The sequence below is a fragment of the Mchenga conophoros genome, linkage group LG10 (assembly GCF_057382185.1).
Source record: "Mchenga conophoros isolate Kocher_MC1m ecotype Shallow Benthic linkage group LG10, M_conophoros_male_GT1.1, whole genome shotgun sequence".
Classification (NCBI taxonomy): domain Eukaryota; kingdom Metazoa; phylum Chordata; class Actinopteri; order Cichliformes; family Cichlidae; genus Mchenga; species Mchenga conophoros.
This window is the reverse complement of record NC_140535.1, coordinates 12,386,072-12,413,318: the sequence shown is the minus strand read 5'-3', so window position 1 is coordinate 12,413,318 and position 27,247 is coordinate 12,386,072. Positions and strand designations below refer to the sequence as shown.

The following is a 27,247-nucleotide window of genomic DNA, read 5'->3' as shown; positions in this document are numbered from 1 at the left end:
TTTTAAATGCTTTCCTGTGGTTCTTTTCACTTTGGCTTGAAATAAAATGTCTCCCTCTGCTGTAACCACAGCTTACTGCAATTTTTGCATGCATGTATATTTCACACTTTGAAAGAGGCAAAGCATGAAATGGTCACAGTGGGCTGGCTTGTCTATAACACGCTTTACCGTGGTTGATGTGTGAGATAACACTCAAGTCATGGTAAGCTGCACTTACAGCTATTGTAAGTGGAACAATGAGTTATTGAGTATTGATATGTATCTATACATTATTAGAATTTTTTCTAATAGAAAAAGGTTTTCTATACATGGATATTTCTGCTGTTTATTTATGGGCTTAAATCCTTCCAAAATGTGGGCCTTTTTATTCTATGACATAACCAAAAAACTAAATAAACTAACTCCTTCAGCTGATGCAGAGGTAATCCAAAAGACTCTGACTGTGGTGAATTAGTGGATCCTGACAGTCGTCTGCACCACCTACTGGACATGTAGCCGAACAGTTTCTTTAACATCTGCCACTTCATACGGTAATACCCTGTGTTGGTCAAGTTACTTGAAAATAGTAATTATTTACTAATTACTGATTACTTCTCCAAGAAATTAATCCCATTACTTTACTGATTGCTTATTTTTGTAAGTAATTTGTTACTTTCTTACTTAGTTACTTTTAAAAAATATGATACACAACCTGAATACGTTATGAAGCATTAGACCTTTCAGCCCAATTCTATTTTTTCTGCATATTTCATGATATAAAATTGAATCAACTGAAAAAAAAAATTCAAAACTAGTTTCATTAGTTTTAACCTTTTAATTTTATGCACGTTGCAACAAGCAAAAAATAAAATTATATGCAGCATTCGCTGACTGGAAGAAATTTGTTGATTCTGTAGATTCTGTAGATTGCTTAGATTGCTTAGCTAGTATTCAGTAAATCAAACTTGTATCAATCAGGAACATGACTGGAGCACCTGGGTATCAAAGCTCAAAGCAAGAGTGAATAGCAGAATGTGCTGTTTGGTATTGTATTAGAAAATCTGGCAAGTTTTTAATGGGCGTAACCCACATACTCAACTCTACTGGATCGCGGATCACGGGGGCAGCAGCCCAAGCAAAGAAGCCCAGACCTCCCTCTCCCCACCCACCTCCTTCAGCTTGTTTGGGGGAACACCAAGGCACGGGGGCCTCCTCTCAGTGGGACATGCCCGGATCACCTCACCCCAGGAGGTGTTCTTCTCAGATGCCCGAACCACCTCAAGTGGCTTCTTTCCATGTGGAAAGAAGCCACTTGGCCTCCCCTCTAAGGGAGAGGCCATCCACGCTTCTGAGGAAGCTCATATTAGCCATTTGTATCTGCAGTCTTGTTCTTTCAGTCACTACCCACAGCTCGTGACCACAGGTGAGGGTAGGGACGTAGATTGACCAGTAAATTGAGAGCACCAATCTGTCTGTCGATCTCCTGCTCCCTTCTCCCATCACTCGTGAACAAGACCCTGAGATACTTAAACTCTTCCACTTGGAGGAGGAACTCATCCCTGACCTGGAGTGGGCACTCCACCCTTCTCCTCTGATCTCTTAGCGTAAACTAAGATTTACAAACGTGTACAGGTATTTGTGTGTAACAAAAGCAGTCTGACCACACTCTGTGTTACAATTTGATAATTTTCTTTTTCAAAAAGCTTAGAGTGTCTAAAAATGTCTAAAAAAAATTGTGGAATTATTTTCACTCACTTACAGAACTTGCATGACCAAGCATGAAACAAGTAAATTTACTAAAGTAAATTTTACACAACAGTGTACTTGAGCATAATCCATAATGGGCTTTTTGTGAAAGTAGTTTGCAAAAAGCAAGCAGTGTCACTTTATGTGCCCTTATTTTTTGTTTTAAATCTTTTAGCGTTTCACTGCAACAAGAACACTATGAATTAAAGGGTTTTTCCACCCTGTCTTGCACTCGGTGTGGGAGAAGTTTCAGACATGACTGCATGATCACAAGACTTTTCTGGATGTTTGTCATAATCTCTCACTCGCATATCACACAACTTCATAATGTTATGAAAAAAGTTTAAATTACATATACTTTAGTACATACTGTCACCTGTAAAAGTATGTCTCCTTGAATCTGCAGGTGTACTGAGATCAACAGGTTTTTGAGGCCTACAAACTGTGTGGCAGGGCAGCATCCCCAAACAAGATATGATCATTATGATGGAGATGTTCTGGACCTCAGGGAAATTATAAAACAAAATGTACTCAGGTGAGGATCAGTACTATGTAATCAGTATCACATCCTATATATCATTCTGTTAATTTAAAAAAAATGACTACATTTGGTATGTGATGTAAACATGGCATTGTTATAGACAAGGCTCACCAGTAGTGCTGGTGAACGGAGCTTTAGCTCTGGAAGATGTTGCTCCCACTGGCTTTGCTTTTTGGCAACAAGGTTCATCGCTAAGGTCTAATCATGCTGGAACAGTGCACAGGATGACAGTGTGCAAAAAAACATGCACTCATCCAAAGTGATGGACATGTATGAATCAGTAGTAGTTGTTGCTACATGTTGTTGACATGTATTTATAGACAATGGAGAAATATCCTTAGAGATGTTTGGCCTATGTGAAAACCAGCTGATAAAAATGAAGCCTTTCTTTTAACATTGCGCAGTGAGGACCACTGGTGTGCATCACACAGCAGCTGAATAGATAAAAATGTGAGACCATGTATCAGTGCACAAAGATTTTTTATTATTTTGACATTTGTGTAGGAAATGCAAGCAAAAACTTTAAAAGAAACTTGAGTAGAGTTTTGTAAGCATAAAAACATTAAGAATATACACATCATCTGATATACAGCAGGCCTGTTTTGTTCACTAACATTCACATCCATCCTGTACACTAAAAGCTAGTGTTTTTATTTTGACCATACATGTTTTCTTAACATGAGACACAGCAGGTAACAATAAACAGGTGCATAGCTCACCTTGGCACACAGACAGAAAATTAAAAAATATATATTCAAATATTAAATACAGAATGTTGGAGTTGTCTGCTGCTGGGAATTGTATATAGATGAGAGTCGTCGGGCGTCCTGCACCACCCATCCGATCTGGAGCATAGCGAATGACGTCACAAAGGTACTCTGTGGCAGGTCACCAAGCTGACACACTGCTAACAACTTTACAGCACCTTTGCTAATATAGCTTTATAACAGAAAGAACATTATGACATGAAAATGGTATGTTTGTGCAGATTTCGCGTTTTCTAAGAAATACATACTCTTTTCCTTCTGTCCAAGATAGCTTTAAATGTTATTTATACTTGGGAACCAAATTATGATATTTTAGACATTTCTATTGAGAAATTTTCCCCACATTTTAAATATACTATAATATACATTTTAATAGACTATAAATATCAAGCAATCTTGACTGTTTTTCCAAATTCAGCATTCAAACAATGACTAAATAAATACATTCTTACCTGAGATCGACGTGCAGTGCAGGGACGAGGACGACTACTCGGGTGGGTGCTACGGAATAGTCCAAGTGACAGCAGCTTTAGTTTCCGGCCAACTATAAATAAATGATTTTTCAACGTGATTGTTGTCACCTGGTCGACTGTAATAGATCAACAATCAACGATAAACGAAACAACTATCGTTGTTCCAAATGAAACCAGACAATATTTTAACTGCTACCATTACTAAAGTTATTATTATGGGAGGCTGTGATGAAGCTTGGGGGGGGGGGGGGGGGGGGGGGGGAGAGAGAGAGAGAGACAAACAAACCACACTCTCCGAGCGCATTCTTTTTTTGCTCGAAGTGGGCGGGGCTTAGATCAAAGGCTTCAAAGACGTCACACTTGAAGTGGGCGGGGCTTCAAAGACGTCATACAGACAAAAACCTATAAATAGCCCTCTGCAACTCTGTTTTTTCTAACGCTCGCTTTAACAAACAGAGAGAAGACATTAACAGCAAACAAATAGATATTGAAGCAAAATGGACAACAACACAGCTAGGAGCAATCCAGACAATGTCAGGAGTCATTCCACTCCTGCAAATGATGTTAGGCCACTGCTAGAGGAATTGCTAAATAATGTTACACATGAGCAGTGGCAACAGTTGCGGTGTGATTACGCCGAAAATGCCACCATAGGAAGGCTATGTAATTTTGTAGATAATGTCATTGCCCTATGCTCACTGTCAGCAGGTGCAGAACTGAGGTTTTGCCAGGACACTGCTGTCACTAGCACAACAACAGTGGCCTTAAAGCAGACACAGACAGCTCCTGAACTTGCACAGACCTCTAACACAGTTGACCGCAACACGGAAATGCCAGCTCATATTTCACAGGAAACAACAGCCAACTTGCACAGCACAGCAGAAAATTCCGCTGATGTCACATTTATCACTAATATCCAAAATACCACGGAAACAACTGAAAACTCAGAGGATTATGCATCGCTGGCAGATCAAATTAAGGCTGTGATTCTACAGAAAGCAATGGATTTGTTAAACATCCCAGAAAATAGCACAACAACAGTGGCCTTAGAGGAGACAGAAACAGCTCCTGAACTTGCACAGACCTCTAACACAGGTGACCGCATCATGGGAAATCTAATCTGTGTGCCAGTTGTTATTTTACAGAAAGCAACAGTCAACGTGAACAGCACAGCAGAAAATTCCGCTGGTGCCACACTTATCACTAATATCCAAAATACCATGGAAACACCTGAAAACTCAGAGGATAATGCATCGCTGGCAGATCACATTAAGGCTGTGATTCTACAGAAAACAAGGGATTTGATCAACATCACAGAAAACATCACAACAACAGTGGCCTCAAAGGAGACACAGACAGCTCCTGAACAACAGAAAACAACAGTCAACGTGAACAACACAGCAGAAAATGTTGCCACAAATATCATTGATACATCTGACGAGCCCAGAACTCCAATAGACAAGAAAAACCGTGACACCACGCAGGCTGTAGATAAAGCAGGAACCTCTTTGGAAAATGATGTAACCCCAAAGAAATCCTCGGCTCAACATGAAGCCAGCATGCAAAATCAATTCAAAAAACACCCTTTGGTAGCAAAGGATGAATTGTCTCAAAACAAAGAAAAATACCGATTTTTTGTGGAAACATGTATGGAAGAACTAGTTAAGCGGGTTATAAAAAAATCAGGTAAAGTCATAAGTCCAGAAAGAGTTTTAACCATCTACAAGAGGCTTAGCGAAAAAATCTGGGCTAAAATCAGGGATGAAATTGATCAAATCCCCTTAAGGAAGTTCAAAAACTTTGAGAAGGTGATTTTCAAAGCCCTGTGTAAACAGTGGCAAGAGGCAGAAGTAGTTCTGCAAAACATGGAATTAAATGAACCAACAGTCGACAATACGATTGTTAAAATTTTCATAGAAGAGGCAGCCAAACTTTCGAAGAAGCCAAGTTGCATACGTCGGTTTTTCTCATCTATAGGCCGACTGTTTTGTTTCACCAGGAGACAAAACAAGGTTGATGCATTGTAGAAAAAAATTGTGATAACCCCTTGGAACGGTCGCGGCAGATGGCTGTCCCCTCACTGAGCCTGGTTCTGCCGGAAGTTTCTCCCTCTTAAAAGGGAGTTTTTCTTCCCCACTGTCGCCAAGTGCTTGCTCAGAGGGGTTTTTCTGTTGGGGTTTTCTTTTTAATAACTTTTTAAAAAGTTAACATCAATAAAAGTTATTAAATTTTACACTGATTTCTGTTTGTTTTTTTATTGTCTGTAAGTTGAATAAATACATTTGTTATTTCTTGCTCAGTTCAAACTGTGGGTAGAAAATGCTGTGCTGTCATGTGACCTGTACACACACACACACACACACACACACACACACACACACACAGAGCAGCTAGACGAGGTAAAAACATTCCTGACTTTGTCTGTGATTTTTGGACAGCTGCAGCAAACAGCAGCGCTGTGTCTGATCAGACCACCTCAGTCGAGTTCAACACAAGTCCAGATCTGGAGTCGAGTATGAAGACCGAGTGCCAGCAAAGTCAGGAGGCTGGAACACACGTTTACAGGCTTTTCATTTCAGATGTGTTACGCCCCAGTCTAGGGGTACAGGAACGTAGCATAAGGGTTAAAAAGGAAGTGACGGTTTGGGAAGAAAAAACAATTTATTAAGTGAACGGTGGTTTATTTGTCTCCACTGAAAACTTAACTCCCTGGTGAACACAGGCCAAAATAACAAACAAAAACAAGCTAAGTCAGGAGAGGAGGTGCTATCTAAAACCCTATGTGTGGGAGAAACATTTCGTCACTCATCCAAGTGACTTCTTGAAGAAATAATTCAACTCAAGGCCGGAGCTAGTTCACAGTAAGATCTTTCCTTCCATCTCTTTCAACATCTTGCAAAGTGTTGCAAACAGAAACACTTGTGTGCAACTCCATATCACAGTAGTGAGCAGAGCAGTGCTAGGCAGCTGATGTATATTTAATTGTAAATGTGTTAATAATTTCATTTTTAAATGCTTTCCTGTGGTTCTTTTCACTTTGGCTTGAAATAAAATGTCTCCCTCTGCTGTAACCACAGCTTACTGCAATTTTTGCATGCATGTATATTTCACACTTTGAAAGAGGCAAAGCATGAAATGGTCACAGTGGGCTGGCTTGTCTATAACACGCTTTACCGTGGTTGATGTGTGAGATAACACTCAAGTCATGGTAAGCTGCACTTACAGCTATTGTAAGTGGAACAATGAGTTATTGAGTATTGATATGTATCTATACATTATTAGAATTTTTTCTAATAGAAAAAGGTTTTCTATACATGGATATTTCTGCTGTTTATTTATGGGCTTAAATCCTTCCAAAATGTGGGCCTTTTTATTCTATGACATAACCAAAAAACTAAATAAACTAACTCCTTCAGCTGATGCAGAGGTAATCCAAAAGACTCTGACTGTGGTGAATTAGTGGATCCTGACAGTCGTCTGCACCACCTACTGGACATGTAGCCGAACAGTTTCTTTAACATCTGCCACTTCATACGGTAATACCCTGTGTTGGTCAAGTTACTTGAAAATAGTAATTATTTACTAATTACTGATTACTTCTCCAAGAAATTAATCCCATTACTTTACTGATTGCTTATTTTTGTAAGTAATTTGTTACTTTCTTACTTAGTTACTTTTAAAAAATATGATACACAACCTGAATACGTTATGAAGCATTAGACCTTTCAGCCCAATTCTATTTTTTCTGCATATTTCATGATATAAAATTGAATCAACTGAAAAAAAAAATTCAAAACTAGTTTCATTAGTTTTAACCTTTTAATTTTATGCACGTTGCAACAAGCAAAAAATAAAATTATATGCAGCATTCACTGACTGGAAGAAATTTGTTGATTCTGTAGATTCTGTAGATTGCTTAGATTGCTTAGCTAGTATTCAGTAAATCAAACTTGTATCAATCAGGAACATGACTGGAGCACCTGGGTATCAAAGCTCAAAGCAAGAGTGAATAGCAGAATGTGCTGTTTGGTATTGTATTAGAAAATCTGGCAAGTTTTTAATGGGCGTAACCCACATACTCAACTCTACTGGATCGCGGATCACGGGGGCAGCAGCCCAAGCAAAGAAGCCCAGACCTCCCTCTCCCCACCCACCTCCTTCAGCTTGTTTGGGGGAACACCAAGGCACGGGGGCCTCCTCTCAGTGGGACATGCCCGGATCACCTCACCCCAGGAGGTGTTCTTCTCAGATGCCCGAACCACCTCAAGTGGCTTCTTTCCATGTGGAAAGAAGCCACTTGGCCTCCCCTCTAAGGGAGAGGCCATCCACGCGTCTGAGGAAGCTCATATTAGCCATTTGTATCTGCAGTCTTGTTCTTTCAGTCACTACCCACAGCTCGTGACCACAGGTGAGGGTAGGGACGTAGATTGACCAGTAAATTGAGAGCACCAATCTGTCTGTCGATCTCCTGCTCCCTTCTCCCATCACTCGTGAACAAGACCCTGAGATACTTAAACTCTTCCACTTGGAGGAGGAACTCATCCCTGACCTGGAGTGGGCACTCCACCCTTCTCCTCTGATCTCTTAGCGTAAACTAAGATTTACAAACGTGTACAGGTATTTGTGTGTAACAAAAGCAGTCTGACCACACTCTGTGTTACAATTTGATAATTTTCTTTTTCAAAAAGCTTAGAGTGTCTAAAAATGTCTAAAAAAAATTGTGGAATTATTTTCACTCACTTACAGAACTTGCATGACCAAGCATGAAACAAGTAAATTTACTAAAGTAAATTTTACACAACAGTGTACTTGAGCATAATCCATAATGGGCTTTTTGTGAAAGTAGTTTGCAAAAAGCAAGCAGTGTCACTTTATGTGCCCTTATTTTTTGTTTTAAATCTTTTAGCGTTTCACTGCAACAAGAACACTATGAATTAAAGGGTTTTTCCACCCTGTCTTGCACTCGGTGTGGGAGAAGTTTCAGACATGACTGCATGATCACAAGACTTTTCTGGATGTTTGTCATAATCTCTCACTCGCATATCACACAACTTCATAATGTTATGAAAAAAGTTTAAATTACATATACTTTAGTACATACTGTCACCTGTAAAAGTATGTCTCCTTGAATCTGCAGGTGTACTGAGATCAACAGGTTTTTGAGGCCTACAAACTGTGTGGCAGGGCAGCATCCCCAAACAAGATATGATCATTATGATGGAGATGTTCTGGACCTCAGGGAAATTATAAAACAAAATGTACTCAGGTGAGGATCAGTACTATGTAATCAGTATCACATCCTATATATCATTCTGTTAATTTAAAAAAAATGACTACATTTGGTATGTGATGTAAACATGGCATTGTTATAGACAAGGCTCACCAGTAGTGCTGGTGAACGGAGCTTTAGCTCTGGAAGATGTTGCTCCCACTGGCTTTGCTTTTTGGCAACAAGGTTCATCGCTAAGGTCTAATCATGCTGGAACAGTGCACAGGATGACAGTGTGCAAAAAAACATGCACTCATCCAAAGTGATGGACATGTATGAATCAGTAGTAGTTGTTGCTACATGTTGTTGACATGTATTTATAGACAATGGAGAAATATCCTTAGAGATGTTTGGCCTATGTGAAAACCAGCTGATAAAAATGAAGCCTTTCTTTTAACATTGCGCAGTGAGGACCACTGGTGTGCATCACACAGCAGCTGAATAGATAAAAATGTGAGACCATGTATCAGTGCACAAAGATTTTTTATTATTTTGACATTTGTGTAGGAAATGCAAGCAAAAACTTTAAAAGAAACTTGAGTAGAGCTTTGTAAGCATAAAAACATTAAGAATATACACATCATCTGATATACAGCAGGCCTGTTTTGTTCACTAACATTCACATCCATCCTGTACACTAAAAGCTAGTGTTTTTATTTTGACCATACATGTTTTCTTAACATGAGACACAGCAGGTAACAATAAACAGGTGCATAGCTCACCTTGGCACACAGACAGAAAATTAAAAAATATATATTCAAATATTAAATACAGAATGTTGGAGTTGTCTGCTGCTGGGAATTGTATATAGATGAGAGTCACCGTGGGATAGTTGGTCACAAAATCCAAAAAAGCACCATATTGTTTTCTACAGGTTCAAACATCACAATACTGAAGCTTTAGCAAAGCTGATATTACTTCTCCCCACTTTAAGTTCCACCTACCAAATAACACAATAATGCTACTTACACAGTACCTCAAAGAAACAGCTGATGAGACAGAATGTGTAAGCATGTAAACTTCAATTCTCCAGTGATGTTTAAATACTTCTAGACCAACTCCTCCTTTATGTGTTGTTTGCACTTCCAGTAAATGTTTCCTTCACTGAAAAATAGTTACACTTACAACATTAATATAGAGAATTCTGCATCGTACTGCTAAGGTTTGTTCTGCTTCTAGGCGCTGTTTGGAGCAAGAAATGTTACGGTTACTTACCATATAACACATAATAAACCTACGAATAAGTATTTGTGTAATCATTTTCAATCTGCAGGGATTACAGTTAAATATTTAATATAATCTCTTTTTGTTCCTGACCAATATTTGCATTGTCAGAAACACATTTAGCCATTAGGTTAAACAAAATGAACATTGTTTAAAGAACTGGCAGGTTTATTTCCACAGACACTCAAAAGCTTCAAATGGCCATGGAAATAGATACCTTAGTGAAAAAGGCACAAAAACATGAACTTATTTGGATTTAGTGTTAGAGGGCTTTGAGACTTCCTGTGTTGTATTTGTTCAGTGGCTCAATCTAATTTCATGTGACTGAATAAACACTTTTAGAGCACTAAGATCTGAGAAAGATATGTTACGCTTTAATACCGGTTGCAATAAGAAAGAAAAGCATATGATGCTGCACATTTGTTCGTGTTCCCTAAAAAAAACAAAACAAATATCAGGACGCTTGTGCAAACGCACTTGTTTTTTGTTTTTCCTCTCTCAGCACTCCGTCTCTTTAGTATCAATGCGTTCCTGCCTCTTAAGGCGCCGTCGGTCCTTGGCTGGTAGGTTCTGTTCGGTCAGATCCTCGAAGGAGGATTTCGTAGCCGACGAGCAGGCTCCTGCGGTTGTGAAATCTTCCAGCAGGCCCTCCTCTCCCAGGTGAGAGCCGCTGCTGGTGTCCTCCTGGATGGTGGCCATCCGCAGCCCCCCTGCGCTGTCCGGGGTGGGGCCGGAGTTCAGATCGGGGGCCGGGGTACTGGTGTTGGTTGCGAGTGTGGCCCGGACCTGGCTCTGCGGCTGTTGTTGATGGATGAAGGGCACGGTCCGGCCGCCGGAGGAGGAGGGAGGCTGAAGAGGCTTGACGATGCGCACGGATGCTGACTCGAGGTTGCTCAGCACGTCTTGATTCTGAAGAGGGAGAACAGCATGTGAGGACGGAGGCAAGTCACAGCTGTGTGTGACTGAGGTGGCACCCATTCCCTTTTTACTACATTCTGTTTAATTCAGAGCATCACATGTATCCCAGAACTTTACAGTTTAACTCCCCAACATATGTTTTATAATAATAACCTCATGTTGCTGATTGCGCTACCTTTAAGTAGCTCCTATCTACTCTTATCTACACTCTTAAAACACACCCAATATCTTAAGGTGGGAATGAGTAAAAACAAAAACCTTTCTGCCTTTGACCATTTTGAAGTGTCAGGCAAATGTGATTTATTAATTATGACTGCAATCCATTTAGGGTTACCAGCACCCTGATATTAAACACATTGGTTCAGCTGCAGGATTTAAAAGCAAACCTAAATGGAACTAAGCCATCATTAATTTGATCATTTGTGCGAGCGCTTAAAATGCTCTAACAAGTCAAAATGTCTGCAAGAAAGGTCTTAAGAGGAATGTACCCCCCAGTCTTTTTCTTCTCCCTCCAATCAAACCCAAAGAAGGACCTCACACAGTGCACACAGCCACTAAACAAAAAATAAAAACAGTCACCTAAACGCTTCTTGTTTTGGCTTTGAAGAGCAACTAAAAACTGAAAAATGTCGACACACACTGCATCCAATTTCACGAACGACAACAATGTGAAACCCGTTTGGTCGTCTCGATGTTTGAATACTCCAAAAGTGCAATCTTGCTTACTTGAGGCAATTCCTGATCTGCTGCTCCACAGCTGTTCAGTCACATGAAGCTGTGCGAGCCTCCCTCACTTTATTTGTCAGATGAAGACGAGTTCGAGGGGCTGCAAATGTGCAGCTGGATCAGTGATTACCATCAAGCAGTAAGTGACTGCAAGAGTATCCCAAACATGGGCCACTGACCATGCACCGTCATGGACTCAATGGCAACGCATTGCAACACCAAGCCGTCGCACACACACTCACCTATGGCGGGAGCTCTACTACAAATTTCCACCATCTGCTGCAGTTCCAAGGCAAAGAGTGATGGACAGGTCATTCAGAAAACCCAGCAGTGACAGTGAGGCCATTGCTTGTGGATTATCTGACCACTGGTTTATGCAATTTAAAGAGAGTCTTCTGATTCTCATTCTTACCCTTTTATTTTTCCAGGTCTGGGCTGGTTTACCACTAGCCTTTTCCAACATCAAATAATGATATTAAAGGTAAAACCACAATTTCCCAGCTCAGCAACAAAAACCATAACTGTTAGCAAATTTTAAAGTTGGCCTATTTTGATTTTTCTCATCTTTTGTCACACATATACCGTTTCAATGTGGGAAGCACATATAAAACATGGCCAGGCTCCCTATGAACTAAAAGCTCAGGCTTAAGATGCTCTAAATGCTAATTTCATCATGTTTCCTTTTACTCTTGGTGCTGCAGGATGATCAGAGAAGGAAAATCAGCAGCAGACACACAAGACTTTTGGTTAAACCTTCTGTTTAAAAGGCTCAGCCAATCAGAGGAAAGTCAGCTGGAAAGAAGAAGAGCTAAAAACAGATCTTGTTTTCTGGCAATGAGGGGGTTGCCGTATGCTCCAGCATAAGATATAAGCAATACTTTGAACTTTAAATGTTACACTGCAGTTTTGAATTTATGTCTTAATTTCTCATTTGCAATGAAAAAAGGCCAATCCCTGATCCTCAGTTACAGTCCTTCCTGTTTCTTCTCCCTGCTTGATTAAAGAGGTCAGTTTTTAAGAAGCAATATGGAACTGGATTAGTTTGGTTAGTCTGGTGCAAGAGAGCAACGGTGGTGCACAGGATCAGCGTGTGTGAGCACTGGAAAGTTGAAGAACTTACATTTGGAGGATAATAAAATGACTTTGTGTTCTCCTCATACTGCTGGTCGAGTCGCTTGTCCTAAAGATAGAGGTAACAGAAAAGGACAGCATAAGCATAGTGCTAATGATGCAAATATCAGCTGCTCATTGTACACTGAAGACAATGGGGATCAGTGCAAATGGATATTCAGCAGCTTCTTACCACACAGTGAACCAGGATACTGAGAGGAATCCAGAAGATGAGGGAAAACACCACGACTGAGCCCACTATGTTATCAGCCAAGAACTTCCCTGATGTGGTGATGAGGTGGAGGATAGTGATAAACACACAAAAGAGGAGAAGAAGAAGAAAAACTTTGAATTTGACTAAGCTAAGCTACTACAGTCATAAACATTAAAACAATATCACAATTATTCAGAGTTTTATTGTATCTGGAAGCATTTTCACACACTTTTTAACGCCGACTTACCAAATGTGTTTATGTCCAGCTTGTCAATAAAGTCCCACAGCCTCTCAATCACATCCTGTACCTGCTTCATGCACTTTCCCTTTATGACCGAAAACAAAGTTGACATTGAAATAAAAATAATATCTCCAAAATGTTGTAACGCTGACACAGTTTTGTCAGCACTACTGTAGTTCAGAAATACAGAAATACAGAAATACGATAGGATCAGCAGGTTTCTTGATTGCAGAGCAGAGAAGTATAAAGGTTTGGTAACTCACGCCTTCATCACAGAAGCCCACGGTGCAGGGTTTTCCTTTGCGAAGGAATAGAAAGTTGCCACCTTTAGAGTAGGGAGAGCAGGTGCCATTTTTACTCCTGCAGCACACTTTACAGGAGTGCTCAGTATCTGGAAGCAGAAGAGACGATCAACACAAGAAGCATTTAAAAAAATATTGAGAACTGTTATTCATTTATATCCTGGATATATTGAAAGAATATCCAAGCTTATTCAAACAGTCCCTTTTATTCTTAATATGTTACTTCCAGCTGTAAATCCAAAAAAGAAAAATTCATCTGTGATCTTGTCATTTCTTTCCAAACTCATTGATTTTTGCTTGTCTAGATACTCCTCCATCTGATTACCTCTATAATCAGTGAGAGTCTCCAGGCTTATTCAGCAAATCTCAGACATTTTCAAATGTTGTTGAAAGAAATAAAAATCACCATTGCAAGCGCAAGGCTGAAGGTTCAGCTCAGCCTCACAGAAGGGCACACACTCTCCATTGCGACACAGGCCTTTGTCAACACACACTGTTTTGTCAGCAGCATTTTCAGGAGGTGGGCATTCACTGCTGTTACCTGTTATGTGAAGAAAAGGGTTAATTTATCTAGTTTTTTAATAGGCAGGCTTGAATAACTGCTGCAGTTCTCGTGTTACACCAGCAGGAGGCGATCACCTGTGCAGACTGATTTGCCTTTACAGGTAGCATTGATGGGCTCCTGGCACACTGTTCCTCTCTTTGCATAAGTGCAGTTCTTGCAGCAAGGGCTGTTTCTGTCACTGTAAAGAAATCAATTAATCCAACATTTAATTCGATTGTTGTTTTTCAAAAAAATTCCTTATAGATCCATCTTTTGGATTTCATACCTGCACTTTGCATGACTTTTGAACTTGCAATTGGAGGTGCAGCAGGGGTCATCATTGAGGTGGAGAAGCCCAGGGTCGCAATCTTCCCCATTCTCCACTCTGGAGTTTCCACAGACTTTGCTGTTCCTCTCTTTGAAGCACAGCGGTGCCTTGTGACTTAATGTCTTCTCTACAGAAGCCTTGCTGCAGTTGGAGAAATGCTTGAGGAAAAACAAGAAGATAAGAATTAATCTGTAACAGGTTAAAGAGGACTAAATTTTTACTGTTATTTTGTGTGTGTGATTAAAGGTGATGTGACAAAGAATAGTCATGAATCTTTAACGCTGAAATAATGACATACGCAAATCACTTGCCTCTAAATTTTCCAAACCTGAATCTCAAAAGGTTTAACAGTTTATGCAATTATCTTGTTTTATGCTTCTCCTCAAACACCTAACATGGTTGATGTGAAGCTGCAGAAATCATAAGGCCAATGATGGAGGAAGCGCATAAGATTTTGCGTGTGTTGTTAATTTCACAGGAACAACTGTGACTCAGTTATCCCACCTTCTGCACAACCAGAAGCTGCCATCCATTCTGCCCATCACATTCTGTATCATCTCAGCTCATCTTGCAGACATATATCCTGGTATGCAGCAGTCTATTCAAACTAAACGGCATCATAGCCTATTTAAAAAAATAAATAAACAATGCTACCTGCTGTAAATTTGATTGATCTGCCCCCTCAAGTACAACTTGTTGGCAAGGTTATTATGGTTAACTAAAACAAAATGTGACATTTTAGCTAACTAAAATAAAAACTAGACTTTCGAAAATAATTAAAACTGGTCAGATTTTTATTTGTTTGGCTGTAACAAAAGGGGACTTTAAGTCGACTGCTTTCTACAAGTTCTGTGTTTAAAATGTAAAGCTGAAACTGATTTTCCTAAACCTTGCCTCTGGCATAATCCATCGATACAATAATAACATTACAGACTAAAACTGAAACAAATAAAAACTAAATGGAAACGAAACGAAAGGCCATGGTTCTCAGCCGGAAAAGGGTGGAGTGCCCACTCCGGGTCGGGGATGAGTTCCTGCCCCAAGTGGAGGAGTTCAAGTATCTCGGGGTCTTGTTCGCGAGTGATGGGAGAAGGGAGCCGGAGATCAACAGACGGGTTGGGGCTGCGGCTGCAGTAATGCAGACGCTGCACCGGTCCGTCGTGGTGAAGAGGGAGCTGAGTGTAAAAGCGAAGCTCTCAATTTACCGGTCGATCTACGTCCCTACCCTCACCTATGGCCACGAGCTGTGGGTAGTGACCGAAAGAACGAGATCGCGGATACAAGCGGCAGAAATGAGCTTCCTCCGAAGGGTGGCTGGCCTCTCCCTTAGAGATAGGGTGAGAGGTTCGGCCATCCGGGAGGGGCTCAGAGTAGAGCCGCTGCTGCTCCACATCGAAAGGAGCCAGCTGAGGTGGTTCGGGCATCTGACAAGGATGCCCCCTGGGCGCCTCCTGGGTGAGGTGTTCCAGGCGTGTCCCACCGGGAGGAGGCCCCGGGGCAGACCCAGGACACGCTGGAGAGATTATATCTCTCGGCTGGCCTGGGAACGCCTTGGTGTTCCCCCGGATGAGCTGGAGGAGGTGGCTGGGGAGAGGGAGGTCTGGGCCTCTTTGCTTAGGCTGCTGCCCCCGCGACCCGGCTCCGGATAAAGCGGATGAAGATGGATGGATGGATGGAAACGAAACATTTTCAACGATAACTGAAACGAGCAAACTCACTCTGGAAACTTACTGAAACTTAACCAAATGAAAAACAAAAAGTCCAAATGAAAGTAATCAAAACGATAATAATTCTGTTTCTGTTGTGGACTTGCTGTTCTGACCTCTCACACTGTACACCGTTTGATTTCACCACAGAGTTGCACAAAAAGATGATGCCAATCACTTATAACCAATAGTTTGTCCATTCCCACAACTTTTTGATCAAAGCAAATCAAGTAGTAGCTGAACTACGAGCACAGCTGAAGTATTGTTGGGTCTGCCCCCCCCCCCCTTGTCTAGTTATGACATGCCAGCCCTGTCTCCAGGACCAAGTATCTACTGTGCTTATCATGGTTGTTTTCTTTTTGTTGTCTTTTCTTTAATCCTGCCAAAAATAATCACCTATCTGGCCTTTTATTAGCACTACTCCTGTGCCGCACATATTTAAACTAAATCCAGAACTCACTGTGTACACTGCAGCCTGTGAGCTCAACATAAGAAGGACCAAGATTTAATTAAGCTTAGGATCAGGTCTTATTCATAGTGAGTAATACTAATTCACACAGCTATGTATTAATGACTAACATTGTGGGTCATCGCAGACGTTCTCTCTTCCTGGCATGTGACTGTATTTGTCTCTGTGTCAACATGGACTTTCACGAAGAACAGTTTAACCCTCCTCTTTCATCTTCCTGGTGTTTAGGTCTCAACTTTATTTCAAGTAGCGCAATTTCACTAATCCTCCAAAGGTCATTGACATTTAGTTTTTTATGTTTAGTGTGCAAAGATGTACAGTGTAGTTTTGTTTTTTCTCTCTTTAATCATAACATGGCATCTCCTCTTTAGGTGGAAACTAGCTAACTAGCTTCTCGATCATTTCTAAGGCTGCTTTTTCATGGATACCTGGATGTTAAACTTTATTGTAACACCTTGGACGACAGACACATTGATCATGATACTGTAGCTGAAAGAACCTGGACTATTTAACTCTCAGTGTTGCTTCACTGTGTTTACTTTGGGAAGTGAAGAAGCATCTGAACCCTGGAAATAGCTAATGATGTCAGGCTTACCAAGCATATATGTTTTTATATTACATGAATGGATAGTTACCTTGTTGTTGACATGATCTCCACTCACAGCAATAGGGTACATGACAAACTTCCCCCCCTGGTCATCACTGGGGGCACAGTACGGTATATTATCAGGATCATGCTCTGCTCCAAAGTTATGGCCCAGCTCATGAGTAGTTACCAAATCTGCCTCCTGATGAGACAAAAACAACATTAATTTTTAATGCTTAATTTTTAAGCTACCTAAGAATAAATCTAGAATCTAAAATCCATTCTGTTTAAAATAAAGGTAAAAGTTATAATTACATAGTTAAGTTTTGCACATTATATTTATAACAGTAAGCGTTTTGCAGATGAGCGTGGAGCATAACGCTACTTGGGGTGTCAAAATGCAGCCTGACTTGACATCGATACTCATCACACCCACACAAAAAGGTGTGTCTGCTCTACCTAGAACCTCAGCTTGGCAGACTGACATGTTGCGTAACATCTTGGCTGAACTGCACCCAGCAACTCGTTTTATTCTGAAATTATGACTAAAGAAATGAGACGAAACAGACCTTTGTGAGGATGGTTTTGCCGTAGTTCTTGGTGCTTGTCAGGCCTGTGTTGAGATAACTCGGCTTCTTTGAAGAATGAGATGGATAGTAAGCTAGAAAATTACAAAGGAAAGTGTCAGTACCTTTTTTTGTTTGTTCTAAAAAAAGCCTCCAACACATGGCTTTTTGTTTGGTTTCTTTTCAATATTATGGCTCGTTTTTCTTTTTGTTTTTAGCTTCACAGAGTAGAAATCATAGTTTGCCCATCTGGTCAAGAGCTGTGCCAGTGCAGTAAATTTTAATGGAGCTAATTGTCCTAACAGGGAAACGCTAAAAGTTAGGCTTTCAAAATGACATTAGAAAAATCCTCCATGCAAATAATCAAAAAGTGATCTTACGTTTTGGGCAGAGTCCACCTAGAGCCTGAGGTTTGGAGGGGGCCACATACGCCAGACCCAGTGTCCCCTCATCAAAGTCCTGGTATGTAAACAGGTGGGCCAGACACACACTAGAGGCATTGTCAGCAATGTCCGAGCTGAATTGCTGCAGGACAAGAGGATTCTTATTTGTCACCATTTCTGTAAATCCTAATTATTTTTCAATGGCAATACAAAAATATTGGACATTCAGAAACTGAGCTCTGTGTAAAACTCTTTGATTTGGAACAATATTTATCTTATACCAGGACATTTTACATGATGCACTCAACTTATTTACCATATTACCTCAAACAAACCTGTGCTCAGCTACTTGAACTCACTATTTTTATGCATTTGTGTAAATGGATTAAACAACCTGATTGAGTTGAACTGAATGATTTCCAAAACTAATCTTGGAAATATGAATCCAGTCAGTTTTGCCTGAAAAGGCCCCTTTGAACTTTGTGTATCTATACACTTTGGTTTTCTTGCTTTTGTACCTCCAGAAGTCTCTTCACGTCCCAGACCTCCTTTCCTTTTACAGGGCTGTCCTCCATGTTGTAATGGACCCAGTTGGGCTGGTTAGGGGGAGGCTTTGTAGGCTCCTTGTTAATAATGATCTGCGAATAGTAACCAAAGACACAATTTCAGTAAGTGTCATTTCTGAGTAATACAAAATTTAAATTAAAGCCATGCCCCTAAGTGTAATGCTAATAATAAGTGCTACGTGGAACATTTTATTTGAAAAGCTATTAAAGTAATAAGAGCAATGTGTTGGGCGTTCCCTTTCAGACCCTTACTGGGGGTTAAATGTGACACAGTTCAAGTTCCTCTTGACATTTATTGTGAAGAAAATTAGTCATTAAGCAGCTAAATGAATGCATATCTTTTCAGTGAGAACGCACTGAGTTCATAGTGTGACAAACAGTGTTTCTATTCATTCCCAAAGCCAGTGGAACAAATTAAATTACCCAACGAGGAATGCACAAAAGCTTCCAGTTTCTCCTAAAAATGCACTTCTCAAAGCCACTGAGGGGGCAGCGTTATTCTCAGCCTCATTTCCGGAGTGACGCAATATAAAACATCAGCCATCGTGAGGCTGGGAGCAGCACCGACTGACACTAAATCGCCACAAGTGGATCAAAATGTCAATATTTGACAGTACTGTAATGTTATGACACACAGCCACGTACACACCTGATGGATCTGGACCCCATAGTTTTTAAATTCCTTACTCCATGTTGTGTTTCTATAAATATCGTCAACTCGATCAATTAGCTCAATCTGGGATAGGAAAAGAAAATAATCAGACATACAAATAAAGCATTTTGACACACCTGAATATGCAAACAACAAAATTCCTGCTGGCTTTATTTACAATTACTCTTTCAACGGGAAACAAAATGTGACAAAAGTTATTCTGCTGAAATATACATGTATAATAACACATTAGAAAATCAGACCAGGTAGTTCAGAGTAATGCTCTCTTCTTTGCGGCCCATGTGTCTGTAGAAGCGGTAGTCTGCAACCAGCAACAGGGGACAGGTATTCTTCTTGTGATCGTGAACTTGTCTCTTCTCTCTGTGGTGGTATTCTGCCAGGACGAAGCAACAGAAGCAGAGAGAAAGAATAAGTACAAGCAAAAGATTCAGAAAAGTAGAATCTTTTTTTGTAGCATTGCCTCACCAGATAAGTCTCAGGTAAGACAGATTAAGTACAAAGTACATAAAGATGCTGGACAATGAGGCCACGCTCCAATATCCCATTGTTAATTGTCCTCATTTTCAGATATAGTAACATGACTTCTCTTTTTTTGCTTGGCTGTGATCTAATTAAGCTCTACCTCTGTTCAGGCCAGATTTAAATAGCAGATTTAGCCTTATTATAGAGGTTTAACAGCACAATAAATGTGGATGAGGTGTACTTTACAGGGAGGAACAAAGCCACTGTAAACACAAGGTAATTTAATGCGCAGATCATACAGTGTTGGGCTCCATCACCTACCTTAAGCGTAGGTATTCATGATATACTCAGTTATTTATTTTTAGTCCGCTTAAGTTGCTTTGTTCTTCCTTTATTAAAAGTCTAGCATTAATCCATCTACCCACTCACTTTTCCAATTTAAGGTCGCAACCTAGCCATCACGAGGTACACCCCTGACAGGTTGGCGGTTTACAACAACATTAACACAGACACACAAACAACCATTCGCGCTCACACTCACAACTACGGACAATTTAGAATCAACAGCTAAACTAATATGCATGTTTTTGGACTGTGTGAAGAAGACAGACGACCCACACGGGCACAGAACCAGAACCTTCATGCTGTGAGGTAACAGTGCTAACCGCTGCACCAGTCTGCTGCCCCTGCATTCATTGTCAATATTCAATTAATCATGTTCCTCAGCAGGGTCCTTCAAATATAAGCCAAATATGTGTTTAGACACGAAGGAAACAAAGTTCTCTTGCTGCAAGGATTTTCAAACTAAACAGAAGATGGCTTTATTTTATTCATTTATTTATTTTATTTTTTGGGTTATTTTTAAGGGTTTTGGGGGTTATTTTAAGGGGCTCTTTGCACAATTCCTCCTATTGTGCAAAGAGCCCTACATCACCCAGCTTTAAAAAAAACTCTTCTATAAAAGGTGGAGGGCCATGAGTGCAAAAATAAATTAAACAATCACATCATTAAACATTCAAAAGTTGGTTCTGTTCACCTGGACGTAGCGCTTTCAGTGGAACGAACGTTTTGTCACTTTGATAAAATCCAGATGAACAAAACCAACTTTTGGGGATTTCCTCATCTGGATGACTAAGTTGGCAACAACACACATCATTAGATAATTAATTAAATATGAGTCAATATTTAATTAAAATTTAAAATAAATACATAAACAATCTTTTACATTTTTTAAATAAAATAATATTTAATTACTTACACATTAAATGTTACAATTCATATTAATATATAATTTATTTAACTCATTTTGGCTCTTGCAGCCCTCCATATAAACTAAGGCGATCCTTCATTATAAATCTGTGCTTTTAATAGACTAAAAATCTACAACCTACTACCCAAGATAAAATCAACAGCAAATCCTTTAGGAAAGAATGACGATTAATACAATTTAAAAATAAATAAATAAATTATTCGAATGCATGTGCAAAGTCATTTTACCGTGTAACGGTCACAGTATGTTCGTCATAAAAATCTGAATATTCTACCTAGAAATGTTTAAGTGAGACTCACACACCCTAAATAATGCATTACAGAAAAGGAAAACAGGAAGACATCCTTTGGGGCATTACATCACACAGTACACTCGACACTATTCAAAAGTGTGGGTGTGCGCTTCACTGTCCTCCACAACAAGCAGTGGGAGACCAGTGACGACTCAGAGTCCGCTCATTGGGCAGAGGAGCATCCATGAATTTTAATGCCTCCTCCTCCATACGAACCTTCACCTCAGCTCATTTCCCCAAAGAGCATTTTCAACCAGGAACCAGTGAGAGCTGTTGCATACATTTCCTCTGGCACATCGCGCTGTTATATTCTTTACATTTCCAAAGCAGCACAAAAGAATGAAGAGGCATTTGGTTTTTACATAATGCCTACTTGTGATCAGTGTGTATGTGCATAACACAGGATGGAGATAGAAAGGCTTGTATTAAAGGGACTGAATCCAACACCCACCTCCTTTGTCTCACTACAGGCTCCTCTTTCCTTCTCTCCACCTTAAACTAGAGATGGACCGATCCGATATTACGTATCGGTATCGGTCCGATACTGACCTAAATTACTGGATCGGATATCGGAGAAAAATAAAAAATGTAATCCGATCCATTAAATATCACGAAAGCACCTCACAAAACTTGCAACACGCCGTAACTCACCTCAGAATGTTAGCAGTCGGAGCAGTATGCATCACGTGATAGAGCGGCTGTGGCATGCAGGACCTGTCGGTGGTCTGGATAGCATGTGGAGCTTCGCTAGCAACCCGGCATTTCATCTCCGACAAAGTTATCCCCGAGAGAAGTAAAGCAAGTGTGTAAGTCCATCTCTGAATGTTTGTAAAGCATTCCTGCGTTAAGCTTAACAAACGATATATGGAGCGACTGCCTCTTCTTGCTGCTACTTCAATCATGAAACTGCTTAACGATCAGCTGATCGGCTTTTCTGTCGCCAGTCTGTCTCTAGTTTGCTTTTGGCCCACTTTGCACCAGAAAGAGGAAACCAGCGGCTGAACAACAGCAGCACGTTTAAGCTTGATCAGCTGTTGTTAGAATTTATTTAATATTACTTTCTACTCGAGGATCTTTTTCTAGGTAGCTGACGCTGGTAACTGTGCAGGGGCAGATCTAGCAAAGTTTAGCCAGGGGGGCCGATAGGGCATTAACTGGGAAAAGGGGGCACAAAGACATACTTTTCTTTCTTATTCTCATTTAAAATGTCTAGCTTTTAATAAATAATTATCTGACACCCAAAGTTTTAATTTGATGTAAAATGAATAGAAGTCAATTACTGTATATAGTAACTATTAAGTCTAATATACCCTAGTAAGCTATAGTACTTTTTCCTTTGGGAAGGTACCATCTGTGCAGTCTGCAATTTTGTTGAAGAAAGATGTTGAATCTATTTAATATTTCTTGAAAAATAATTGATTTCTGTGCATTTTTTTTCACACTGCATCAAATTAAGGTTGATTACGTCGATTAAGCATCATGAGGTGGCGCGTGAGGGGTGGTTCCCTATTTTTTATTTATTTATTTTTGTTGTTGCTGGGAGTTGGAGCCCTATTAGTTAGGTTGCTTAATATTTATGCTAAGTACTCTTTAAAATACCAGAATAGGGAGGATGGTGTAGGTTTAAGTTTATTAGATTGATCAGTATTGCTGAACTATGAAATTTTTTTTTTTTGCATACAGGTATAACAGAATAGCTTTAGTGTAGTTGTTGTTTTAAACTTGAGTATGAACTTATACAAAATGCAGCAAGATATTTAAAAAACAGTTTTGTTGATTAAAAAACACTATATCGGATTCATATCGGTATCGGCAGATATTCAAATTTATGATATCGGTATCGGTATCGGACATAAAAAAGTGGTATCGTGCCATCTCTACCTTAAACATTTGCTATCCTCCTACTCTTTTTCACCTACTCCTATAATCCACACCAGCACAGAGCCCACGCTGTAACAGCACAAATATCTGCACAGATTTGCGAGATTCACCACTTCAAGAGAGTTAAAAAGCACAGCTCACCCTCTTCCTGGTCCACCCTCTCCTGCCCTTCCCAGTCCCCTCTGGTATTCTGTGGCAAAAGGGGCTCAGCGTTGACGTAGCCACACACTTTTGGAGAAGCAATGCGGCTCAGATTCTTGACATCTTCTGAGCGATAAACCAGCAACCTCCCATCAGTTGGGGAATCGGTAAATCTCCACAGGGGCTGCATTTTTATAAATTTTTTAAAGAGAGAAAGAAAGAGCTGGTATTAGAGAGAAAAAATCACAGAGCTTGATGAAACGTGAGTATTGATAGCTGGAGAAAAAAAGACAGTAAGGGTAGTGGTGTGGTGGGAATGGACTGGCAGGTGTGTCAGATTTACACAATATGAAAAATGCACTGTATCGTTTACTTCTGTGTAGTTTCACATGTTAGTTGTGAATAATTAGAACAGATATTGGGCATTTTTAATCACACAAAATAAGCTCATTTCTACAAGGCATCGATTATTTAGCTGCCTCACTTTCTACTAATCTAGCATCTTTTTCAACTGACACTATAGGTAAGCTCTATACTGGTAATATTTTATGATATCTCAGCAAGCAAGCCCAGCACGTTGTACTCAGTTGTTGTATACATATAGATTTTGGGGTTTTGTATTGGTTTTGTTATTGCTGCCGTTACATGCTTCAGGAGTGCGGGCTTGATGATGTGAAACAGCTAAGGTTAAGCGTCTTACAAAGAAAAATACTGAATTTAAATTCTCCCTCTATTTTGGCACGGAGACAGCAGGTATACAGATGCATACCTCTACATTGTACTCTGCTTCATCAGTCAGAATGTGAGCAGAAAACTCATCTCCGTCTATGTGTGCCTGCACACGCGAATTCTCCTCCCCTGCGAACATAAAACAAATTATTAGTAACATTTAATAAATATGGATTTACTTCAGATATATAAAAATTTGCTTGATTTCCACATATAAACTGTAACTCTTCTAAAATGAAAGACTGGAAAAATTATATTCTGAAAATATGTTTTTTTTTCATTCACTCACCAACAACATGGCCAGTGAAATAGTTTTGGAGGTGAACATCATAATTTTCCTTCATCCCGTGTTTGTCAACAAACACAGCTTGGAAGTTGTCCGTGAAAAGGTCTGTGTTTGTGGTCAAGTAAAGTTTGAAATGTCTGGATTTGGAAAAGAAGATAACATATTTTACTTAACCAATAAATGGCTGTTTGGTCCTGTGTGAGACATCAAACTGGGTTTAGCAGACATAGTATTCACTACGGGTGCAACGATACACAAAATTCACGGTTCGGTTCGATACTTTGGTGTCACGGTGTGTATGTGTCTGTATCTCCTCCTAGATTGGAACACTGTAGAACATCCAGTGTGAGGGCCAACATCTATATAGCATATACAAATATTCTATAAAAATCCCACAATTGTATATATTTGTACATTTGACAGTTCAATTGAGCACCAAACACCTCGCACAGGAGTTTGCTAGTAAATATAAATTGCAATTATTAAATAGAGCAGGCAAAAAAATAGTCTTTGGGCACATTTCGATTTTACAGTTTGTGTAAATTTAGAATTGTCATCTCAATTATTTTTGACGTGAGAGGATTTAACAAAACTAACAAAACTGAAACCTTTCTTGTTCCCCTTTCAAGACAAAGGGAACTAGGCACGAACTCACCGCTTCAACTGAGCCTTTTCTTTTTACAAATAACACTTCTTACAAAACAGTCTATAACAGCCACAACAGTCTATTAGGTTTGTACTGAGCCATGGCTGTGTGGATTTTTAACAGTTTCTAAAAGGTAGAACGCAAAACATTTAGCTTTTTCCAAGACTTACACAGTTTCTGCCATTACTGCTATTTGGCAATGATGGCAGTAATGCACATGTAGGATTCACCAATAAAAGAAAAGGTTCTGAGTGCTTCGGGCAAAAAAGCAGCCCAGTTAAGACTAAACGAAAGAAAAACAAAGCATGCTTTGAGAAAATCAGGAAAGAATTATCAGGAAAGTGCAAGAAAAATGGCTTAAAGAAAACAAAGCTCCTATGAGATTAATTTTTACCCTCTCTGTAACACTTGGAGACCTGATTGTGCCACTGATTGTGATCATTATTATTATTAGAATATAGTGACTAGTGAGACAACAGCAGATCAGTGTTATAATCTCTGAGCCACAAACACAAATTTGTGTTTCTAAAGAGACTGATAAAAAAAAAAAAAAAAAAACATGTCAAACACGTTAGAGATGTTTTACCAGGTCCTCATTACTCCAAAACCAATGTATAATATCACAGTGGAAATCTGCTCATAGATTTGATCAAGATTTTTACCTCATGTGCACAGCTATAGGGGTCTTTGTTTTAACACAAACCTAAAGGAAAAGTGAAGCGACTCAACAACATCGCTTAAAAGAGCTCATTGTTGTACCTGTGCAGGGCTCTGAAGCTCACCAGACGCTCAAGGTGGGACTGGGTGTGGACGTCCCTCTTCCTCAGAGAGTGCAACTGGAGGCCTGACAAAGGCAGCACCTCATAATCTGACAGGACTGAGTTCAGAGAATCTGGAATATGAAGGGGAAAACTGTCACATAAGACCGAGGACATACTGAGTTCGTTCATTTACAAAAGTCTGCACATGTGAAAACGCCACTGCGGTCAAGTGAGCCCTCACTTACGAAGTCACAGTCAAGCTAGCCGCCCCGCCAGCCGCACCGAAAATGTGGTTGCACTACTCTTATGTATATTACGGTATGGGTGAAGACCGGCTTAGAAACGCAGTGTTTTGTGTCCTGACACTATTTTACTTCACAATCCACTCCCATTTTTAGTGTATCTCCACTTTCCCCCCTGTGATCCACAGCCCAAATTACTGTATGATTCAGAGAAAATTAACAATAAAATTTACCCAATTTACTCAACTATACTTTTAATGTCCTCATCTTTGACCTCAGATTACAGGAAAACTGTAAGAGGTGACGCAGATATTTCACTGGATTCTGACTCTAGGCTGTCGCCACTCTTCACCCTGTGATCCACAGCCAAAATTACTGTATGGATTTTGAGAAAATTCATATCAAAATCTTCCCATTATGCTTTACTGTACTCCACATATTGACATCTTTGAGCTCTGATTACAGGAAAACTGTAAGAGGTGACACAGATATTTCACTGGATTCTGACTCTGGGGGACCCCCACTCTGCACCCTGTGATCCACAGGCAAAATTACTGTACGGTTTTTGAGAAAATTGATAGTAAACTTTGCACAATTTACTCTACTGTACTCTATATATTCTCATCTTTGAGTTTAGATTAAAGGAAAACTGTAAGAGGTGACGCAGATATCTCACTGGATTATGACTCTGGGTGACCCCCACTCTGCACCCTGTGATCCACAGCAAAAATTACTGTATGGATTTTGAGAAAATTCATAGCAAAATCTTCCCATTTTGCTTTACTGTACTTTATACATTGACATCTTTGAGCTCCGATTACAGGAAAACTGTAAGAGGTGACACAGATATTTCACTGGATTATGAATCTAGGCTGTCGCCACTCTGCACCCTGTCATCCACAGCCAAAATTACTGTACAGTTTTTGAGAAAATTGATAGTAAACTTTGCACAATTTACTGTACTATACTCTATATATTCTCATCTTTAACCTCAGATTACAGAAAAACTGTAAGAGGTGATGCAGATATTTCACTGGATTATGAATCTAGGCCATCTCCACTCTGCACCCTGTGATCCACAGCCAAAATTACTGTACGGTTTTTGGGAAAATCCATAGTAAATATGCACAATTTACTCTACTGTACTCTATATATTCTCATCTTTGAGCTCAGATTACAGGGAAACTGTAAGAGGTGACGCAGATA

At 39.9% G+C, this 27,247-nt stretch overlaps 1 protein-coding gene and 1 long non-coding RNA gene across 3 annotated transcripts; both read right to left on the bottom strand.

Annotated features, from left to right (window-relative positions):
* Positions 1-2,731: 2,731 nt before the first annotated feature.
* LOC146565455 (uncharacterized) lies at positions 2,732-3,736 on the bottom strand. The gene is made up of 2 exons (XR_014893997.1): positions 3,486-3,736; positions 2,732-3,205 (listed from the first exon to the last, which is right to left on the bottom strand). It is a non-coding gene; the product is annotated as an uncharacterized LOC146565455 (long non-coding RNA).
* Positions 3,737-9,243: 5,507 nt separating this feature from the next.
* Positions 9,244-25,998, bottom strand: LOC146565454 (disintegrin and metalloproteinase domain-containing protein 17-like). 2 transcript variants are annotated; one of them, XM_085288603.1, is made up of 19 exons: positions 25,798-25,998; positions 24,396-24,529; positions 24,147-24,235; positions 23,378-23,561; positions 19,574-19,704; positions 19,308-19,394; positions 18,611-18,730; positions 18,090-18,234; positions 17,713-17,804; positions 17,193-17,345; positions 14,341-14,540; positions 14,150-14,253; positions 13,917-14,051; positions 13,472-13,599; positions 13,215-13,293; positions 12,947-13,035; positions 12,764-12,823; positions 11,886-11,922; positions 9,244-10,908 (listed from the first exon to the last, which is right to left on the bottom strand). In XM_085288603.1, the coding sequence occupies exons 1-19, from the start codon at positions 25,986-25,988 to the stop codon at positions 10,538-10,540; spliced, it is 2,529 nt and encodes an 842-aa protein (XP_085144729.1). In that variant the 5' UTR covers positions 25,989-25,998; the 3' UTR covers positions 9,244-10,537. The 2 variants fall into 2 exon arrangements, with proteins under 2 accessions (XP_085144729.1, XP_085144728.1); XM_085288602.1 differs by lacking the exon at positions 11,886-11,922.
* Positions 25,999-27,247: the final 1,249 nt, after the last annotated feature.